At 42.5% G+C, this 18,216-nt stretch overlaps 1 protein-coding gene across 1 annotated transcript in view; it reads right to left on the bottom strand.

The window, feature by feature from the left end:
• Positions 1–18,216, bottom strand: part of LOC127607268 (receptor-type tyrosine-protein phosphatase gamma-like) — a 103,667-nt gene that overhangs the window by 61,317 nt on the left and 24,134 nt on the right. Inside the window, exon 2 of the mRNA XM_052075411.1 lies at positions 6,841–6,945. Within this exon, the coding sequence (XP_051931371.1) occupies positions 6,841–6,945 (105 nt within the window). The remainder of the gene's footprint in view (positions 1–6,840; positions 6,946–18,216) is intronic.

Raw genomic sequence — 18,216 nt, forward strand, 5'->3', positions numbered from 1 at the left:
TTGGTTGCTTTGTATGAAACCTGTACGGAGGCTTCTGTCCCGACTGCAAAGCTGACTGCCTCACCAACGTGCAGTTAGAAAAACAGTGTGGCCTTGGGATATTCACTGCAATTAAAACAACGGCACTGAAGCAAATTAAGCAGTTTCTATGATAGTGGTGTTGTATGTAGTCTTTGTGTCTTTTACACAAATATTAGCAGTCCAGGAGTCTTATGTGATCACTCCCAGTATTGCACAAGTCCATAAAGGTCTAGGCCATACTTCTTTGTTTCTTGCCTTTTCTCCATAATAGCTTTAAACTCCAATCCCACTTGACATACCTTGTAATGCATAGTGACTATTTGATATTAGTCTGTAAATGCCTGTCTACATTTTTTTTTTAAATAAAGAATTCTACATATCCAAGTGGCAGTAACAAAGACGGCATGGTGTTGGCCAGTGTTGAAATGTCCTTGAGGGAGCTGGTGGGCTCATAATTTCTCCTGATGCTGCGTCATCTGCGTAAATGACAAGGTAGGTGAGCCGTAATTGCCCTTGATGAGCTGCTTGGCACTTCGCATGGCAGCAAGAACTGACATTGATTTTTTTTAACATTTCTTTCCATCTTGCGGATTCCATAAAAAGCCGCTTTTGTGAAGATGACGCTAATATATACGTTTGACTTTATCTTCCTTGTCAGACATGCTGTTAAAAAAAAGTAAGAAAAAAAAAGAAAGGAAGAAAGAAAAATGGACTCTGATGATATTTAGACGCTGGATATCTTTATCCCTGAGGAGCATCTCCTGGGTTCCTTGTAAAGAATGCCACCCAGTAGGTCATTTTTGCTTTAAAGTCAAGTGCTACTAAATACACAGGGGGCTACCGGGAGCAATTTTTCTCTCGATGCATTAACTTCGAAAAGGCAGCAATACCTCTGTCGGGCACCATGACGACACACATTGCTCTTTTGCCTTTGGAAAGAGTGTCAAACCACAAGAGACTGAGTGCGGTGGCTTCGCATACAGCCAGCCATTTTAAGGCTCAGACCGCTTGTGATTTTGCGTGTGTCATTGCTCAGTCAGAAAATGAGCAACAAAGAGTGTGCTGGAAAGGTACAGGTATGTACGAAAGACGGAAACCAAAGCGAATGGCACCACCGCGTTATTTCCAAATTTTAACACGAACGCAGTAGCAAATGTTGCTTTGTGCGCAACATGTCAGGGAAACCTGGTGCTCAGGAAGAGTGAGCATTCATTTATACATTTTTTTTAACGTATGACAACAAAGGAGCTCGGTGGGCTGGCAATCACTGAGTCGATCGCGCTCATTGTCAAAGGCTCGTCACCGGTTTATACCTTGTAAAAGCGGTCTTTATCCACATACTGACTGATACTGATCCACTTTGATGGTGGTTGCAGCTGTTGTAGGAAACTACACAGGGTCTGTCTAAGAGCTCAGCCGAATGAAATATACACTTTCCCTGGGTTCTCTTTACTAGTCAAGCATGTGTGTGTTTTATTCATCAAGTCTCAGTGCATCTCTTTTTACCCAACTACTCCTAAATGTGACTTATCATTTAGAGCCTCCTGATGTTCATCAAACATTACAGCAGCACCAAATAAACTTCTCACACCTGAATAATATAGGCTACTAGTGTCACACTCAAGGTACCGGGGACCAGAAGTAGCACGTTCTATTCAAATTTCGCTGTGACATACGAATGCCAAAAGGATTTTTTTTTTAATTTATTGATGCTTAAATTGTTGAACGTTTTAAATGTTTTATCTAACTATCCATCTAAATTGTTTTATTGAAGGGGAACAACTCAGGGATTTTTTCTTCTTCTTCTGGGGGTTATTTTATTAAAATATCCAAATCATGACAACAAAAGATTGGCACAGAAAAGCAAGATAGGAAATGAGATGCAGCCATGAAACTGCAGGTTCAGTCAAAGCCAAAACAAACAATCCTGGCAGTCGAGAGCAGCAGGTTAGCTAATCTTGCTTTGTATCCTCTAAAGTACTAATTAAGTTGGATCAACACTGCGATTGATTGAAAATGACATTCGCTTCATTATGTGAGTCATGAGTGTAAAGATTGCGAATGATCATGAGCTACCTGAGTGAAGTAGAATAAAACAACCAGACCAAGGGAAATAGAATCTGCACGTCTCCCACAATTACAGGCTCTCAGCAGCCCAAACAGCTTGTCAAAGTGGCTTCAATCCAAACATCTATAACTGATGCTTTGCAAACATACTGACACTTGGAGCGCGTCGGATAAGCAGCTCAGAGCTTACAGTCATTTACAAGCGAGATGAGTGCTTTAATCAATAGTTATTTTATTCGTCTCACTGTGAACGCTCAAGGAACACAAATAATCTTCTGAGCATACGTATGTGGTGACTTCTAACCACTGTGGATGAACTTTGAATTTGATTTCAGGGACGAGTTCATATGTCAAATATGCCACCGAGGGCGCTACTCAACTGCAGAGTGTACTTGGCACAATTGGGGTGAGGCATTTATTATCAGGCAGCAGCAGGGTTTTAATTGTACAGATGCAGTTTTCTGCCAGAATATTCATCCATCCATTTTCCGATCCGAGCCGATCCCAGCCGTCGACAGGCAGTAGGCGGGAGACACCCTGGACCGGGTGCCAGCCAATAGCAGGGCACACAGAGACGAACAACCATCCGTGCTCATACTCACACTGCAGGAATATTTAGAGTGTTCAATCAGCCTGCCGTGCTTGTTTTTGGAATGTAGCAGGAAACAGGATTACCCAGAGAAAACCCATGCAGGCCTGGGGAGAACGTGAAAAATCCACACAGAAAGGCCGGAGCTGGGATCAAACCCACGACCTCTGCACTCTGCACCACTGGCCCACCGGGCCGCTCTACCAGAATAATCCATCTATTTTCTATTGCGCTCATTCGGGCTGTCGGTGAGCTGGATGCTATCCTGGCTGGCTTTGGGTGAGAAGTCGGGTATACCCAGGCCGAGTCGGCAGTCATGCACAGCAACCAGTCATGCTCACATTCGCACCTATGGACAATTTCGAGTCCTCAATATAACCTCATGTGATTGTTTTTGAAAAACAGTAAGATTTTTCCGCTTAGATGGAACCGACATTGAAACCTTAAACCTCAGCTCTGTGAGGCAGATGTGTGGGTACGTCAGTTTATCATCCTCACCTCACAGCGTTGCATACAGTTCTGTCCCACATACCGCAATGATATTGTCCCATATTGTTTTTATTTCACCAATCACCACGCTGTGTGCCTCTTGACCACGAAGACATCGTGCTGCAACAGTACAATATAATCCAATTCCACAGTTGAACTGAGGCAACTGGACATTGACTGCTGAAGCCGTTTTAAAATGAATGTGATTTTATTCTAAAGTAATACATACAGCTGTCCACCTTGTTTGAGGATTTTGTTTATGGAATACATTTTTGGTTCAAATGGGGAGCGGTGTCTATTAGAGAAGGCGACAATTTGACAAAAAAACTGCAACAGTATACATTGGCCTACAATACTTTTTGCTTTCAATGCCACAACATGGAAAAGAAGGGTCAAGGGCATAGCAAACAATCCATTGCCTTTGTGTAAATAATAGAAAACAAATGTGCGTGGTTAAAAATGAAACCACTGCTGAAGCATTAAACAAATCATAAAGGAAGACAGGAGAAATAACTAACTGGGAAGACGTAAAAGCTGCAGAGATAAAAGGAAAAATGATGCATCGCTTTGTTCCTGTGGGAGTCTTTTGGTGAGTATGATATCATCCCTCTTATGAAAAATGCTTCTACCCCCCCCCCCCCCCCACACACACATATGCCTTAAATAACTTCAAATCAAATTTCATAGTGTGGGTTTTGAGGCTACTTACATCAAGTTCATGAGCAATGCACACAGGAAAGTGACATGTTAGATAAGAGCCCCCATTGCAATCGTTGCCTCATTCTCTGAGGGAGGACGGTATCGTTTTTAATAACTCGATATTTGTTGCCTCCATGAACTTTGTTTGTATTCATTTACATAATGCTCAGCTTGAATACATGATCGCGTTGCAGAGTCATGGTACCACATGCGAATGTGAGTTTCTGGTTGACACTGTTCTCATGCTCTACAGCAGCAATTTGGACAAATTAGTATTTCGACTAGGCAGTTGGACTGAATAGACATTTAATAATATCTTGTTTAAAACATTACCTTGGATCCGAGAATAGACGCTGTCGTAATTCATTATCGGATCTTCAAAGGACGGTGGCTGTGAAACCTAGTGGGACGCTCTGCGTGTTTGTGTGCATAGCTCAGTCCTGAAGTCTTGTCTTGTCCTCGCTATTTTCCCGCTTCAGGCTCAGCCAGCTGTCTGCATTTCTTTTTCCACTCACTTGCACAGAGCAAATGCCCTTAATAACCATTTAGCTGCTGAGGCACGCTTGTCGGTCCTCCATTCACAGCCTTAGCTGCTAATTACCTTTTCAAGGCAATGGACATTTCTGCGTTGCCTCAATGCCTTCCTTTTCTTTCAGCGAGCGGTCAAGCCAGCTGACTGGTGAAGGATTAGCGGACTGTACAATTAGGTACAAACATCATCTTTGCTCCGATTATGAAATAATTTGCGTATAACAATATTCCGTTATCAGTAAGGCGTCAAGAAAATGATTCCGATTTGGTCTTCATTAAGCTGGATTGAAATATAACACACACACACACAATTAAAATATGTCAAATGGTGTTGCCGCTGCTACAAATATAGGTTTCCCTGCACAGCAGAGGCGGGCTTAAATTATTGTCATCATTAAAAATTAATGAAATTTTATTACATATAACATTAACTTTTATAGACGAGATGCGTGAATTCACACGGTAATTCATACAGAGGCGGTCATCTACTAATTAATTTCATGTTAACCTGTCAGTTATATTGAAACAAAGGCTTCTGATCTGTTTTCTGTAATTGGATGCGTGTTAAAAAAAATCGTTAAATGATGATGCTTTTTGCTGTCGCTGCAACTCACTCAAGTCGAAACGTCATGGTGTTGTTGATTTAAAATAATTTTCAGAGTGCATTTAATCATTTACCGAGTCTTAAGGGAGGTGGCTCAGAAACACAAGGTCATGTTTCAAGTGATTACGGCCCCCCTGCCCCCACTTTAACGTCTCTTAAATATTGTAAGAGGTGAAGTAGCAGCCACGCTCGGATAGTCCATTCACTTCGTGTGCCGGTCAACTACTCGAGATTAAGACCTGTACCTAAGGTGACGCGGATACTGAGCAGACTTACACCGTTTCCCGCATATGAACGCCGGCTTCTTCGGCAATTGTTTTATCAAATATAAACTGCCCCTTGAATCCAATCATACGCAGAAATGCATTACATTCCGAGAGCAAGTTAGTTATTTTTTTCCAGAAGCTGTTTTTAGACCTTGGAAGCTGTAAATACAATTTAACAGAGTGCTTCTCGCCTCCTGGGCCCATCTAGTGAGGTGCCCTTTACCAAAGCACATAACCTCTATTTCCCGCTGGACAGCTTTGTTTGCACGGGGCCTCAGGTGCCCGCTGCAAATGTGTGTGGCTGAACATGAAGCAGTGCTTTCAAGAAACAGAAAAAGCTAAAACGTGTGTTTAGCAGAACTGTTCTGAGCCATTAAATGCATTCTAAGGATTCCAGGTGTGTTCCATTCTTTGCCATGCTCTCGAACGAGGATTCGTAAACTAGTAAACCAGTGAGGTCAAGCGCTAGCTGATTTTCAGGTTCATGGGTGGATGTATTAGAAATAGTTTGTCATGAATGCAACATCTTTCAGGTTTAATGGTGTCACAAATTAAACAGTAGTTGCACCACACAGACATACATGTGCCACTGTTTGTTTATTTCCAGTCTTTGAACCCAACATCAGTTGTTGCCCTTTTAAGGCTGCGCAGAAGAGCATTCCACTGTCCGCACCTTCAAGCGTTGAACTGTCATAAATGCGAGTGCTCATTTCAGACGGCATCAAAGTGTTAACTATGTATGTTTCTGTTTTGCTTTTTCATTGGTGTGACGGTGAGGTAAGCACAACCCCACAAGGCAGAAAGACTGCCGCGGTGTCCAAGTACTTCAACCTCGCATCGTGTTCCAGTGTCATGACAGTTGGAGACGAATGCTGGTGGCCATGTGGATGACGAAGCACAAGTGGTGGTTCAATTAAGAAATGTTCAGCGCAGTCAGCGGTTTAATTTTTGAAAGGTTTCTACCTCCTGTTTTGTCCATCTGCTTTACGTTAACATTATCTGTAGAGTCAATGAAAACTCGATGAGCATTACTACAGGTAGTTACGACAGATTGCGGGCAACATTTGTGGTAATATTGTACTTGTATTTCCACATGTAAACCTGACTGCAGCTGCATCCCGAATGTATGGAATCAAATCAAAAGACAAATGTGCCTCCATGAGTGGTCACTTGGGCTACAATGTTTTTTTTTTTCTAGTCGGAGGGGAAATGAAGGAGGCAAGTTTTGATTTCCCCAAAGAATTTAGTTTGGCATTAAAACCATGTATGCTAACAATAACGAGAAGCAAGAGGGAGGCCAAGAAATACAGCTGTTTTCGCATCCCGGGCCAACTGTTGCTGTGTGCGTCTGATGAAAACATTTGCCAGGAACGCAGATAAATCTTATAGAGTTATATCTTGGTGCAATGGCTTTGACTTCCTGTTAAAATAGAGGGGAGTTCAGAGGGCGATGGAATGCATTAAAAAAATAAATAAATAAATAAAGGAAAATACACACTCATACAAATTCCCTCACAGGGAGGAACTGATAAAGTGAGAAAGACCAACAACTGTGATTCTGAAATGAGATTTACCTGAGTAGGACCAGTAGGAGTCCCCAGCCGCTCTCCTCTCCCTCATTAGACCTGTGCTCCCATGATGCCTTGCTCCAGCATGGTGAGGCTGGCCATCTGATGTGACTGTGAGGAGAAGAGAACATTTAGGGAGACGGCCAAAAAAAAAAAAACATTACCAAATGTTGTGCATGGCCAGTGGGTTGTAAATATAACACGTTCGTAGAATTTCCATGCTTGGGATTTTATATTAGCGCTTGAGTATCTTATCAGATCAAAGATGCTACAACTCCTAGCATGGTGGTACCCCCTGAGGTAGTTGCTGATCAAAATACACTTCAGCAGTATCTACCACCCCAATGTCTGATCCCTAGAAGCAATAACAAGAAACGTGCGCCAACAAAAACCTCTCGCTTCCAGTCCAGTAAGCATCGTTTGACACAAAGCCTGAACGGCTGGCAATGATCATCACCATCAAGACCTGCAGACAACAAGATTTGCCAGCCTGCAGAGCCTGAGATGTGCTGTGCACTCCAACCGTTACCAACAATTACATCCATTTCTGCAGCAGCTGGCCTGGAACTCAACTGCACCACTGATGCGCTTCAGCGTGGCTGCCACAAGCACTGACACTGTCAATCGTGCAGGATTAAATCATACATTTTCTTGTTGTACTTTGACAACCATCAAACGGATTTTGTGGTGCATCAGACTTCAAAAAAAATGAAACGCACACACGCACACACACACAGTCAGTCACTGACGGACGCCCGTTTTGCTGATGACTGACAGAAACACGCCCCGCCGGTATCGCCAGTGTTTGGTCGCAGGGTTTTCTTAGAGAGGACAGCATTGGCATTTTTTATTTTATTTTATTTTTTGTGTGCGTGTGTGTTTGTGAGAGAGCGTGCTATATTTTCATCAGGATCTCTGCGGGGAGTGTGATGGTCAACTGTGATTGGCTCAGGAGGTGGAACCAGATGATGTCACTTAACTGTGCTATGACAAAACAAATCTACAAGTATTTTATTTACAGAAAGAAACGTAAAAAAATAAAATAACGCTCAAACCACTGAAGGGAAAAATCAGCAGGTATGAAAATGGCTTTTTAAACCCGCGGTAAACCTTGAAAAAAAAAGTAACCAGTCCATGCCAGATTGCCGTTAGAGAACGTATTGTGTTAAATCTAGCAGGCATCGTGTTTCATTGTGCAAAACAAACAAACAAACAAACAAAAAAACTGTCAAAAGTCACCGACTTGTAACTCTGGAGTATCGCAGCACCCCATACCATCTCACCCCTCCAGCCACTTAAAATAATCTTGGCTCTTACTAATAGTTGCATCATTACTGGGGATTAATTAAACTGCACTGCATCAAGCCAAGTTCTCCCTTTCATTTTAAGTCAGCACATTGATGACGCCAAAAATGGCATTCACAACGACGTGAGCGTATTCCAAATCGAACGTAACATACTCGGAGGAAGGTCACGGAGGCTACAGCGGAAACGTCATAAATAGCCGCTTTGTGATCACATCGATCAACTCACGGTGGATTAAAATGATGTGTGCGAAAGAGAGAAGGAGGCTGCATCTGCGCCACAGACCCCGAGCATATTTGAAGGCAGGTTGTGAAACAGGAGGGCCGCGCGGGCTTTGATCAGAGAGCATAGGAGACAGCTCCATGTCAACAGTTTACTCTCATCCATGTCAGCTGTCCCCCGAGGGCAAAGGATTAAAGCCACAGCATCGCTGATTGAGCCGAGCAGAAAATGCATTTTGTGCCCGGCCTGAGACGGAGGAGTGCCATGCTGCGCTTAAACCCTTCCTATATGTTCAATGAAGGAAACTCATGCAAATTCTAAATACTGTACGGGTAGATCTAGTGGTTTAACACAAATTCATTGCGTGTCTTTTTTTTTTTACCTCATATTATTTTCGGAAGAAACAAGTGTTCAACGTCCTTTTGGATCAAGTGCATGTAATGTCTCAGCATACAAACTGCTTTCCCCCTTTTCATTGCCCTGAGGGCAATCTCCTCTGCTGCTCGACTGAGCTATTTGTTCCATAATATCACACTCAACAACTAGCCAAGAACCTCCCTAGAGCCTTGGAAAAAACAACAGCGGCTTAACAACCACCACAGGAGTGTTTCACCTGTATCAGACATCCGGGAGTCAAGTTAAAATATCGGTGCATCAAGTGAACGCGGTTTAAGTTTCTCGGCCGCAAAGGACCAGGTCTATTTGTGAAAAGGCATTTATAAGGAAGGGAGGATTTCATTTGAATAAACACTATAGTCAAACCTCGGTTTTCGAACGTCTCCGTTATTGACTAAATAATTCAAGATTTTTACGCCTTGACCAAACTGAGCAAACAAGAATACGCCACTTGACTCCTCTCGGCTTCCGTACATGAGGAAGTGACGCTTCCTTGTGTAACGTTCATTGTGAGCAGATGTGTTTGTTGTGATTTACGCAAATCTGACAGTTTTTGTGTGTGTGTGTGTGTGATGTCTGCATCTTGTATTAGCCTCTAATCCAGTGGTGAGCAAACTACGGCCCGCGGGCCGGATTCGGGCCGTTGGTCTTTTTAATCTGGGCCGCCGAAGATTGGTGCACAATTAAGGTTTGATTGCATTCATTTCGTTTGGACTGGTAATGACAGAGATTAAGACGAAGAAAGAGGGAGAGAGTAACGACCATGCAAGGGAAAGTGAAATGTACTGTATCTGATTAAACGAAGCGGGTAACAAAGTACGAAACATTCGGGAAACGCCTGTAGTTGGAAAGACTCAGATCTACGAGACTGAAAAACATGGAACCGATTCTTACTCAGTCCGATTCTGGCAATTTCCATGCTCAGAATGCTCGAGTAAATGAACATTTCCTAGAACTTTCCGCAAACTGGACAGCTAATAAGAGTCGGAGAGCAGTCAAATGTGTAGAGTGTGAACAACAGGGGGCTCAGTACACAGCCTTGAGGAGAACCAGTGCTGAGTGTGATGGTGAAGGAGAATGTTACATTATATCTGGCATACAAAGACATTGTGCTATCTTCTTTATTTTCTATTTCTAACTTGGGCGGCCCGGTAGTCCAGTGGTTAGCACGTCGGCTTCACAGTGCAGAGGTACCGGGTTCGATTCCAGCTCCGGCCTCCCTGTGTGGAGTTTGCATGTTCTCCCCGGGCCTGCGTGGGTTTTCTCCGGGTGCTCCGGTTTCCTCCCACATTCCAAAAACATGCATGGCAGGCTGATTGGACGCTCTAAAATTGTCCCTAGGTGTGAGTGGATGGTTGTTCGTCTCTGTGTGCCCTGCGATTGGCTGGCAACCGATTCAGGGTGTCCCCCGCCTACTGCCCGGAGACAGCTGGGATAGGCTCCAGCACCCCCCGCGACCCTAGTGAGGATCAAGCAGCTCGGAAGATGAATGAATATTTCTAACTTTTGACCCGGCCCTCCACAATATTTTCTGTTTCTCATTTGCCCCCGCCCCGGAAAAATAATTGCGCACCCCTGCTCTAATCATAGGCTAATAAAATAGTTCCGGATTTCGAACAAATCACTTTTCGAAAAGCCTTCTGGAACGGATTATGGTCGAAAGCCGAGGTATGACTGTATTAACAAAAACAACTGGTGCGACTTAATCAGAATACTTGTATATTACAATAAATCCCCCAATGTTGCTGCTGTAGACTGTAAATTTCCCCAGTGTGGGACAAATAAAGGATATCTTACACAGTAATATATATTCTATAAAAAAAATCAATCTAGTTTTTAAAACAATAATATGACTTTCATCCCTGAAACATGAAATGAACACTGTGGAGTGACTTGCGTGGTCATCGTTGGAAAAGACATTGTCACCACAAGATGAACATTTACCACGCGTTGAGTGGCCGCCAGTAAACTCATTTCCATATGAGTGACTGTTTATGGATCAGTGTCTGTGTGCTTAGAGCAGTGTCTATAAAATATTACCACCCACTTTTTTTGAGCGGAAAATAGGTGCATTGTCCAGAAGAATTAGTTTCAAGTCGACGACTTTGACTCAAAGGTCGATCCGCGTTCCCACCAGCTCCAATTGTCACATGCTGTGGCTCATGACCGACGGGATGAAGTCACAGACACAAGCGGCTAAAGGGAGTTCGCTCCGTAGGGTGTCCGGGCCCTTAGGTTCCTGCCCCTGAAAACCAACCTCAGAATAACCGCAAGAGGACAGTTGGATGGACTGCTAAAATCTATTCGATAATACCATTATAGTATACAGTATTCAGGTTACTTTTCCAAATATTGGTGGCATATTACAGAACAGTATCAGTGCTAATTCAGGACGAGTGTTAGTATGCCATCAGTTTATCCTAAATATTCATGCATCCATCCATCCATCCATTTTCCAATCCGCTTCATCCTCACAAGGGTCGCGGGGGATGCTGCAGCCTATCCCATCTGTCTTCGGGCAGTAGGCGGGGTACACCCTGAACTGATTGCCAGCCAATTGCAGGGCACACAGAGACGAACAACCATCCACGCTCACACTCACACCTAGGGACAATTTCGAGTGTTCAATCAGCCTGTCATGCATGTTTTTGGAATGTGGGAAGAAACCGGAGTACCCAGAGAAAACCCATGCAGGCCCCGGGGAGAACATGCAAACTCTACACAGGAAGGCCGAACCCACGGCCCCTGCACTGTGAGGCTCTAGCTTTGAATAATAACCAAAGCTACATGCTCAGGGAGTCAAATGCACACAGCTTTTGCTCTCTGCTGCTGCAGCAGCAGCAGCTACTGCAGCAGCAGCAGTGACGGCATGAAAGTTCACCGCACCCCCCGAGGCTCCCCACAGGTCCCAAGAGCAGATAAGTCATTGCAGCTCCAAACACTGTGGACTGACTGGTTCACTAGAGCAACTAAGATGCCACGGAGGGCAACAAACAGATTTGCCAATATGACTGTTTGAACCAATGTGAGATTTACGTAGCAAATGAAAAAACAAAAACAAAAAGAAATTAATATTGTGAAGGCCAGGAAGGATATTTTTCTTTGTTGCTATAATAAACATTGTGAAATTGTTAAGAGGCAATTTCTGCTGACTGAAACACACACACATACACGCACAAACTATTCAGTTTTGTTGCTTGCGCTAACTTACTCAAATTGACTATTACTGACTGGTATTAAAAATCAATTACCTGCAAAATAATAGTCTCTCTAAAGAAGAAATATGTAATTTCCCAAATTATTGTGATGCCTCTTTTTCCACAATCCTTGTGATCCAAAGATTGGAGCTTCTATTCCTTGAGACGATAATATATTTCGCGCTGGAGAAAGGCGATACCTAAAAATTTGGCTGCACAGCCTCAACCTGACAAGACAGATCAGTCCACTATTGCGGTTCACATTAAAACAACATTCATTTTTTTTGGCAAGTCATCATGTGGCACACTTGGGTTTCACGTTAATTAGCGGAAGCACGTTATGACCTCCCACTTTGAAAGCCTCTACCTGAATGCCATTGCTGGTAATTACAACGACAATTAGAAACACAGCAAGGTAAATTTGTGCCAACACGACTGTCGGAAACGAGAGACGCTCGCCCAAAATCTTTTTCACATTAGCTAACTTGAGACCATTTCCAGGCACAAATTGTGCGAGTGATTATTACAGGATGATGATGATGTGAGATTGAGATGATGCCAGCCTTAATGATGCAGAATGTGAAATGGCCATAAATTTAAACTGTCTAATTTTTTAAGTTGTAGATATTAACTGCATCAAGTTGTTTCTGGTGTCATGATACTCTAATAAAAAAAAGAATGTCAACAATAACTTGGCGAGACTGGGGAACTTTAAAATAAGAACTTGAAGAAGAATTGGCCACTCGGTACCAAGCCACACAGAGATGCAGATGCAACAACAACAACAAATAAATAAAATCAATTTAAAAAACCTTTTTTTTCCAGAGCAGATACATCATTCCCAAATTACCCCTGACTATTGATTTTTTTCCAAAGGGCAATATTAACAGGATTTGATTATTACATGATCAAGAACTGTGATATAGGTCAAGGTCATTTTTATTGTCAAATATGCTTCATGTATGACATGCAGCATAGATTAAATTTCTTCCTCTCCATCCTCAGTGCAAACGTGCATGCAAACATGTTGTGCATTCAACACACACAGCTAAGACAAGTTAGCAGCTACACTGTATATAAGAGTGACCAGCTGTGAAGCTGTATCATGGCGGCACAAATGTGCAATGTACACCGAAAGTAAAACAAACAAGAAGTAAACAATGCCCAAACACTCAGCTAAATGTGCAGGTGATGGGCAGCCATGACAGAATATTCTTCCCAAGATGAGACGATTTCAACAAGATGGTTCCTCGTCATTGCTTATGATGTGTTGATGATGCGGAAAGTATATTAATGCGAGAGGAGTTAGTATGGATGACAACGTATTATTAGCGGTTTGAACGCTATTAGCTTGTCTTGTTTTATTTTAGTCGACAGATACATATACCACTGCGTATAAATTGTGAGCAATTAACGGCAAGTTAAAACCATGCCATTTTGGAAGTAAATCGCCTCCACCCGGCTCTGGGAGGGCAAAAGTGTGACGTATAGCGTCCTTCACCTCGGCAGCAGGATGAATGAAATCGCTGCAGAAAAGCTACGGTGTTCGTGCCATTACTGTGTGATGTCATCATCCATTATCTTGAGAGCACTTACATCCAGTTTCAATGGCAGAAGAAAATTTACTTGTAGCAACATAGCATGTGGCTTGACATCATTTCACCTTGTTAGGTGAACACCTTCACTCCCGAAAGGTGAAGATTAACACGCACTTTTAACAGCCATGCGTGAGCACTTTATGCAGCGCTTGTCCTGCATTTACCTAAAAAGGGTGATGTCAGATGTAGTATCTGGAAGGAATGCAATACATTTCTCGCATGTCAATCCGTTTTTTGCATTTCTGCCCAGCATTTCTCCCCTGCTTTACATGTATCAGAGAACGCAGACTTTGGACACTTTGACTGAATGGGAAGTAAACCTCCTTTGGGTTCAAACCATTTCAAAATTTTCAATTAGAGGCAGAAAAAAAGGCCTTCCATGAAATTGGAACCCCCGACCCCAAAAAAAAACGCCCAAAAAAAACCAGATCTGTTATTTTGTCTGAATTATCACCGAACAGAAGTGAGCTTGGGGGTGGTTTTCACAGCCATCACAAGTGTGTAACGGCTCCCGTTTTAAATTGCTTTGCATATGAAGCATAAAAAAAAAAACAAATCATAAAAATGCACACTGAGAGAGACAGCTGCTGTCTGTACAATCTCATCAGCAAAGTATTGAGGCAACTGTCAAAGACATCTGCTTCCCTTGAACAGTTTTTTTTGTGAAGCGCTAAAAAACCACATGCAACTTTTTGACAAATGCTCAGCGCAGGCTTTGACGCGATTCTATTTCCACCTAGAATATGGAATTTGCGGTTCTGCGTTTTTGCACGTGAACCCCGGGACTACACTGTGAGAATGGAGCCAGATTCCCAGTCAGATTCCAAGACTTGCTTTTAAACGAGAGCCAATTTGAAGTCTGGTCGGCCGTCGCGCAGGAGGGAAAATGAGAAATGATTGGGTGCTGCCGAGCAGTCGTACAGCATTTGGATGAATTTCTAGCGTTTGCGAAATTCGGTCGGATGCAACTGTGATCATGTACAGATGAATCAGAGATATGAGTTAGATTTCTCAATTTTTGAGTCTGGCAAAGTGGATAAAGAGCCAGCTAATATCAAGCTAGGGTGGATGTTGTTTCATGCATTTACTTGAAGTGCCTGTGTCTCGTTCTATTGAGTTTTCAGTACAGATGAAAGCACTCGCAGTCACAGCAGGGGCATTTACTTTGTGTTAGGTTTGACCATTTTAAGGATGATCAATGTGAGTCTACATACAGCGGAAACGTCTCCTTGATCAATTTCGACACTTGACAACAGTCAAATTGGTGTTTCTGATGCCTACAAGCATAACAGCAACAACCCGATCGCACAGATTGAGTGTTGTAACTCAATTGTACAGTCGGAGTAAGAATGTAAGACTTTTAAATTCCAACAGTGTATGCGTAGCTGAGGGGAATATGTAAAAAAAAAAAGTAGATCTTGGAGTGGGAATTGCATGCGTTTCTCTTTCCTGGGGAAGTGGGCGATGTGGCTCAATATCCCCGAAGGTGTTCAAGTCACACCAGGGAAACCGCCAACATGAGAAATGCCAAAATCAGCCAAAGATCAGGCGCAGGGAGAGTCGCCTTCGGGGGTGCAACATCAAGCTCACAAATCCTGAAATAAATAAATAAATTTAAAAAATGATTCAAATCCCAAACGAAGAGAATTTGGCCTACACAGCTAAAAGCAAACGAGCCCGTTCAGCAAAGAGTACACAAGGACCCCTTGGCCAGAGAAATGAAGCCATATTACAGTACAATTAGGCCCAGTAGTCTGGCGTTCAAACACTTCCTCTGGGGGAGCAAACCAATAGTTCATTTAGAAATTTACCTGTACACCTTGCCATGTCTTTTCCAAGTCTTATGGCCCATTGAGGCCAGTCTGGCTTTGTATTCATCATATTAATTGACAGGTGGTGCTACTGCAAACAGTAGCAAGATGTTTGTTTCAACTCCTCGCTGGGGCGCTGAGAACCTCAAACACAACTTCCTGAACAGACACTGAGAAAATAAGTAGAAATAGTGCCAGAATGAGCGACACCAACTTTGAAATAGGTCCAGAACACACACACAAACACACACAACCTCTTGGGCATTGTGTGTATTCCGGCCTTGGACTAGCGTCCAAATAGAAAACAATTTAGCACGAGATTCATCAGGGAACTTGAACAACAAAGCAAGCAAAATGGGAGGAAGGGCAAAGAAGGCACACTCATCTTGCTCATTAGGCTGCACTTACACTGCAGTCTGTTCGGGTAAGAAGTGGATAAGGTCTTCTAATTAAAATCTCATCCAAGCGTGTCATCAACTGACAAGCTGACAAAAATCACAATATCCGGGAAGGTGTTATATAAGCTAAATATTTTTATAGACACGTCAGTTAACCATGTTGATTTGTTAGACCCCCATCCCCCCTTCCACCCTTCAAAAAAAGCCCACACACAGTAACATAAATACAATTTCATTTTGTCGAGCGTGTGGAGCCGATTGGTGATTAGTCTTGTCAATTAAGGCAAAATGGAGTGAACTACTTGTAGGGTACTGTTGATTCAGTTGATGCGTTGATACGTTTGCTGTCAGAAGTCCAACAAGATCTATGTATCAAAACAAGAGCAACAAGAGCTCTCCCATAATTTTTTTTTAAATAATTCATTGTCAGTCACAAATCAGGTGTTGTAACTGGACTTACACATTTTTCATTTAATTGGATTCTACCATCCAGACCTCGAACACACCCGCTGTGATTAAGTTGTGAATGAAGGCAGCCTTATCAAAGAGGCGTGTTTCTCTGGCAACGGAAGGCTGCCTGGAAATCATAAACATGGAGTTTTCCCAATACCTGTGTCAATGAAATGCTTAAAAAAGGATTAAGAAATAAATTCAATTTAAAAAAGTTAAAATTCATAACACTATTTAGTATGGCTAAATTGGGTAAAATTGGATTACTTCATGAGGCATAGCTGATGATCTTTCATGGCACATTCCTGCGCCAACGCACAGTGGTTGAGAGTGACTTCATTTAAAAAAAGAAAAATCTTAAGAACTTGGTAATGCTTTGCTACTGGGCCAAGTACAATCCAATTCACGTATAAAAGTTCTCATATTAGTCAAAGGAATATGAAAGTAACCGTGTCTAAAAGTAAGCCACATTTTAAGAATGGAGAGGTGGAGGTGTTAGTGCCTTTTTCAAAAGGCACCATGTAGTTTTGTTTTGTCAGGGAGCAGCGTAGTGGACTACATACAAACGAAGGTAAATAACTATGGTGACGACTGGTTTTCAAATTAGAGTACCGGTATAAAAAGTTTCATCTTGATAAAAATTCGAAACAATCTTTTTCAGAACTCCATTTGCGTTACATTTGAAACAGTAGCACAATGAATACTTTGATAGCTTTCTGGAAGTCTCTTTTTAGAATATTATTCGTCCAGGAAGTAGAAGCTAACTGCATCCAAACAAGTGCAAGGATGTCTTCTAGGATGTGTTCCTCGGGCACTTTCCCTGAATAAAAGCACTTGGATCGATTAGAGAATACGCCAGATTGGACAGGCAACGGCCACAGTTTAGAGTCGCTCCAATCGGAGCGTGCTGACGTGATTAAACTGATGGGAGAATCCGCTCAGCCAGAAAAGCGCACAGCTGCATTCTGATACGATCGTACGGTAACACTTGGTTGCTAACTGAGAGTATTGTGCAAATAATAGGGCTGCAAATCATGATTATTTTAATCATCAATGATTATGTTTATCTTTATGATGAAAAACATGTAAACAATGTTATATGTATTCATTTTGGTCTGGAATATGTCAGAAAATAGGTAAACATGTTGATCATTATCTTCCAAAGTAAAAGCAGATCTTCGCAAAAAAAAAAAAAAAAGACTTTTACGAAGATCTGCAAAAGGTAGCCAGTCTGCTTTCACGGAAAGTGCTGATCAACTGTAATTGTCCATTCATTTGATAATGTTGAATTGTTGTTTAGTAGCACCTCTGGCAAACAACATACAAAGCATAAAGAACTCCATCCCTAAAATTTGGAAAGGCATTATTTATTTTGTGCAAGGTGCATCATTTTACATCAGTAGGAGATGTTATAGTGTACCCAACAGAAAAATTAGACAAAAGGTGGTTTCCAGGTATGCACAGGCAGAATACAGGTGTGAGACCAGTGGGGGAAAAAAAGAACGACAACAACAGCTTTACATCGAATTCGCTCGCACCTCCTTTACCTGCCTGCTGGCTTCTAGCTGAAAATCAATTAATCGGAGTGCCAATCGTTGCCAGAATGTCCTGCGTGACTTGCTCATCGACCGACGGGATCTCCGGATTACAGCGACCCGTAAACACCACATGATGTTCGGCCAGATATCTGTGTTTGCGCACGTGTGTGTGTGTGTCTGTGTGTGTGTGCGTGTGTGTGTGTGTGTGTGTGCGTGTCTGTGTGCGCGTGTTCAGCTTACGGGCTAGTTAGCATTGTGGAAGCTGAAGTCTCTTATGGATCATCAAGCATTTACATCTGTTCATTGCACGCTGGACATGGTACCAAATACACAATTTGGCCACTTCAACACTTCAAGAGTGTGCAAAGACTTTCCGGTGGATTTTGATCAGATGAAGCATGTCATGTCCACCTTGGTATTCTTAGAATCGTGTAACGTTTCAATGTATTGATTTATATTCAGAGACT

The sequence above is a fragment of the Hippocampus zosterae genome, chromosome 9 (assembly GCF_025434085.1).
Source record: "Hippocampus zosterae strain Florida chromosome 9, ASM2543408v3, whole genome shotgun sequence".
Taxonomy (NCBI): domain Eukaryota; kingdom Metazoa; phylum Chordata; class Actinopteri; order Syngnathiformes; family Syngnathidae; genus Hippocampus; species Hippocampus zosterae.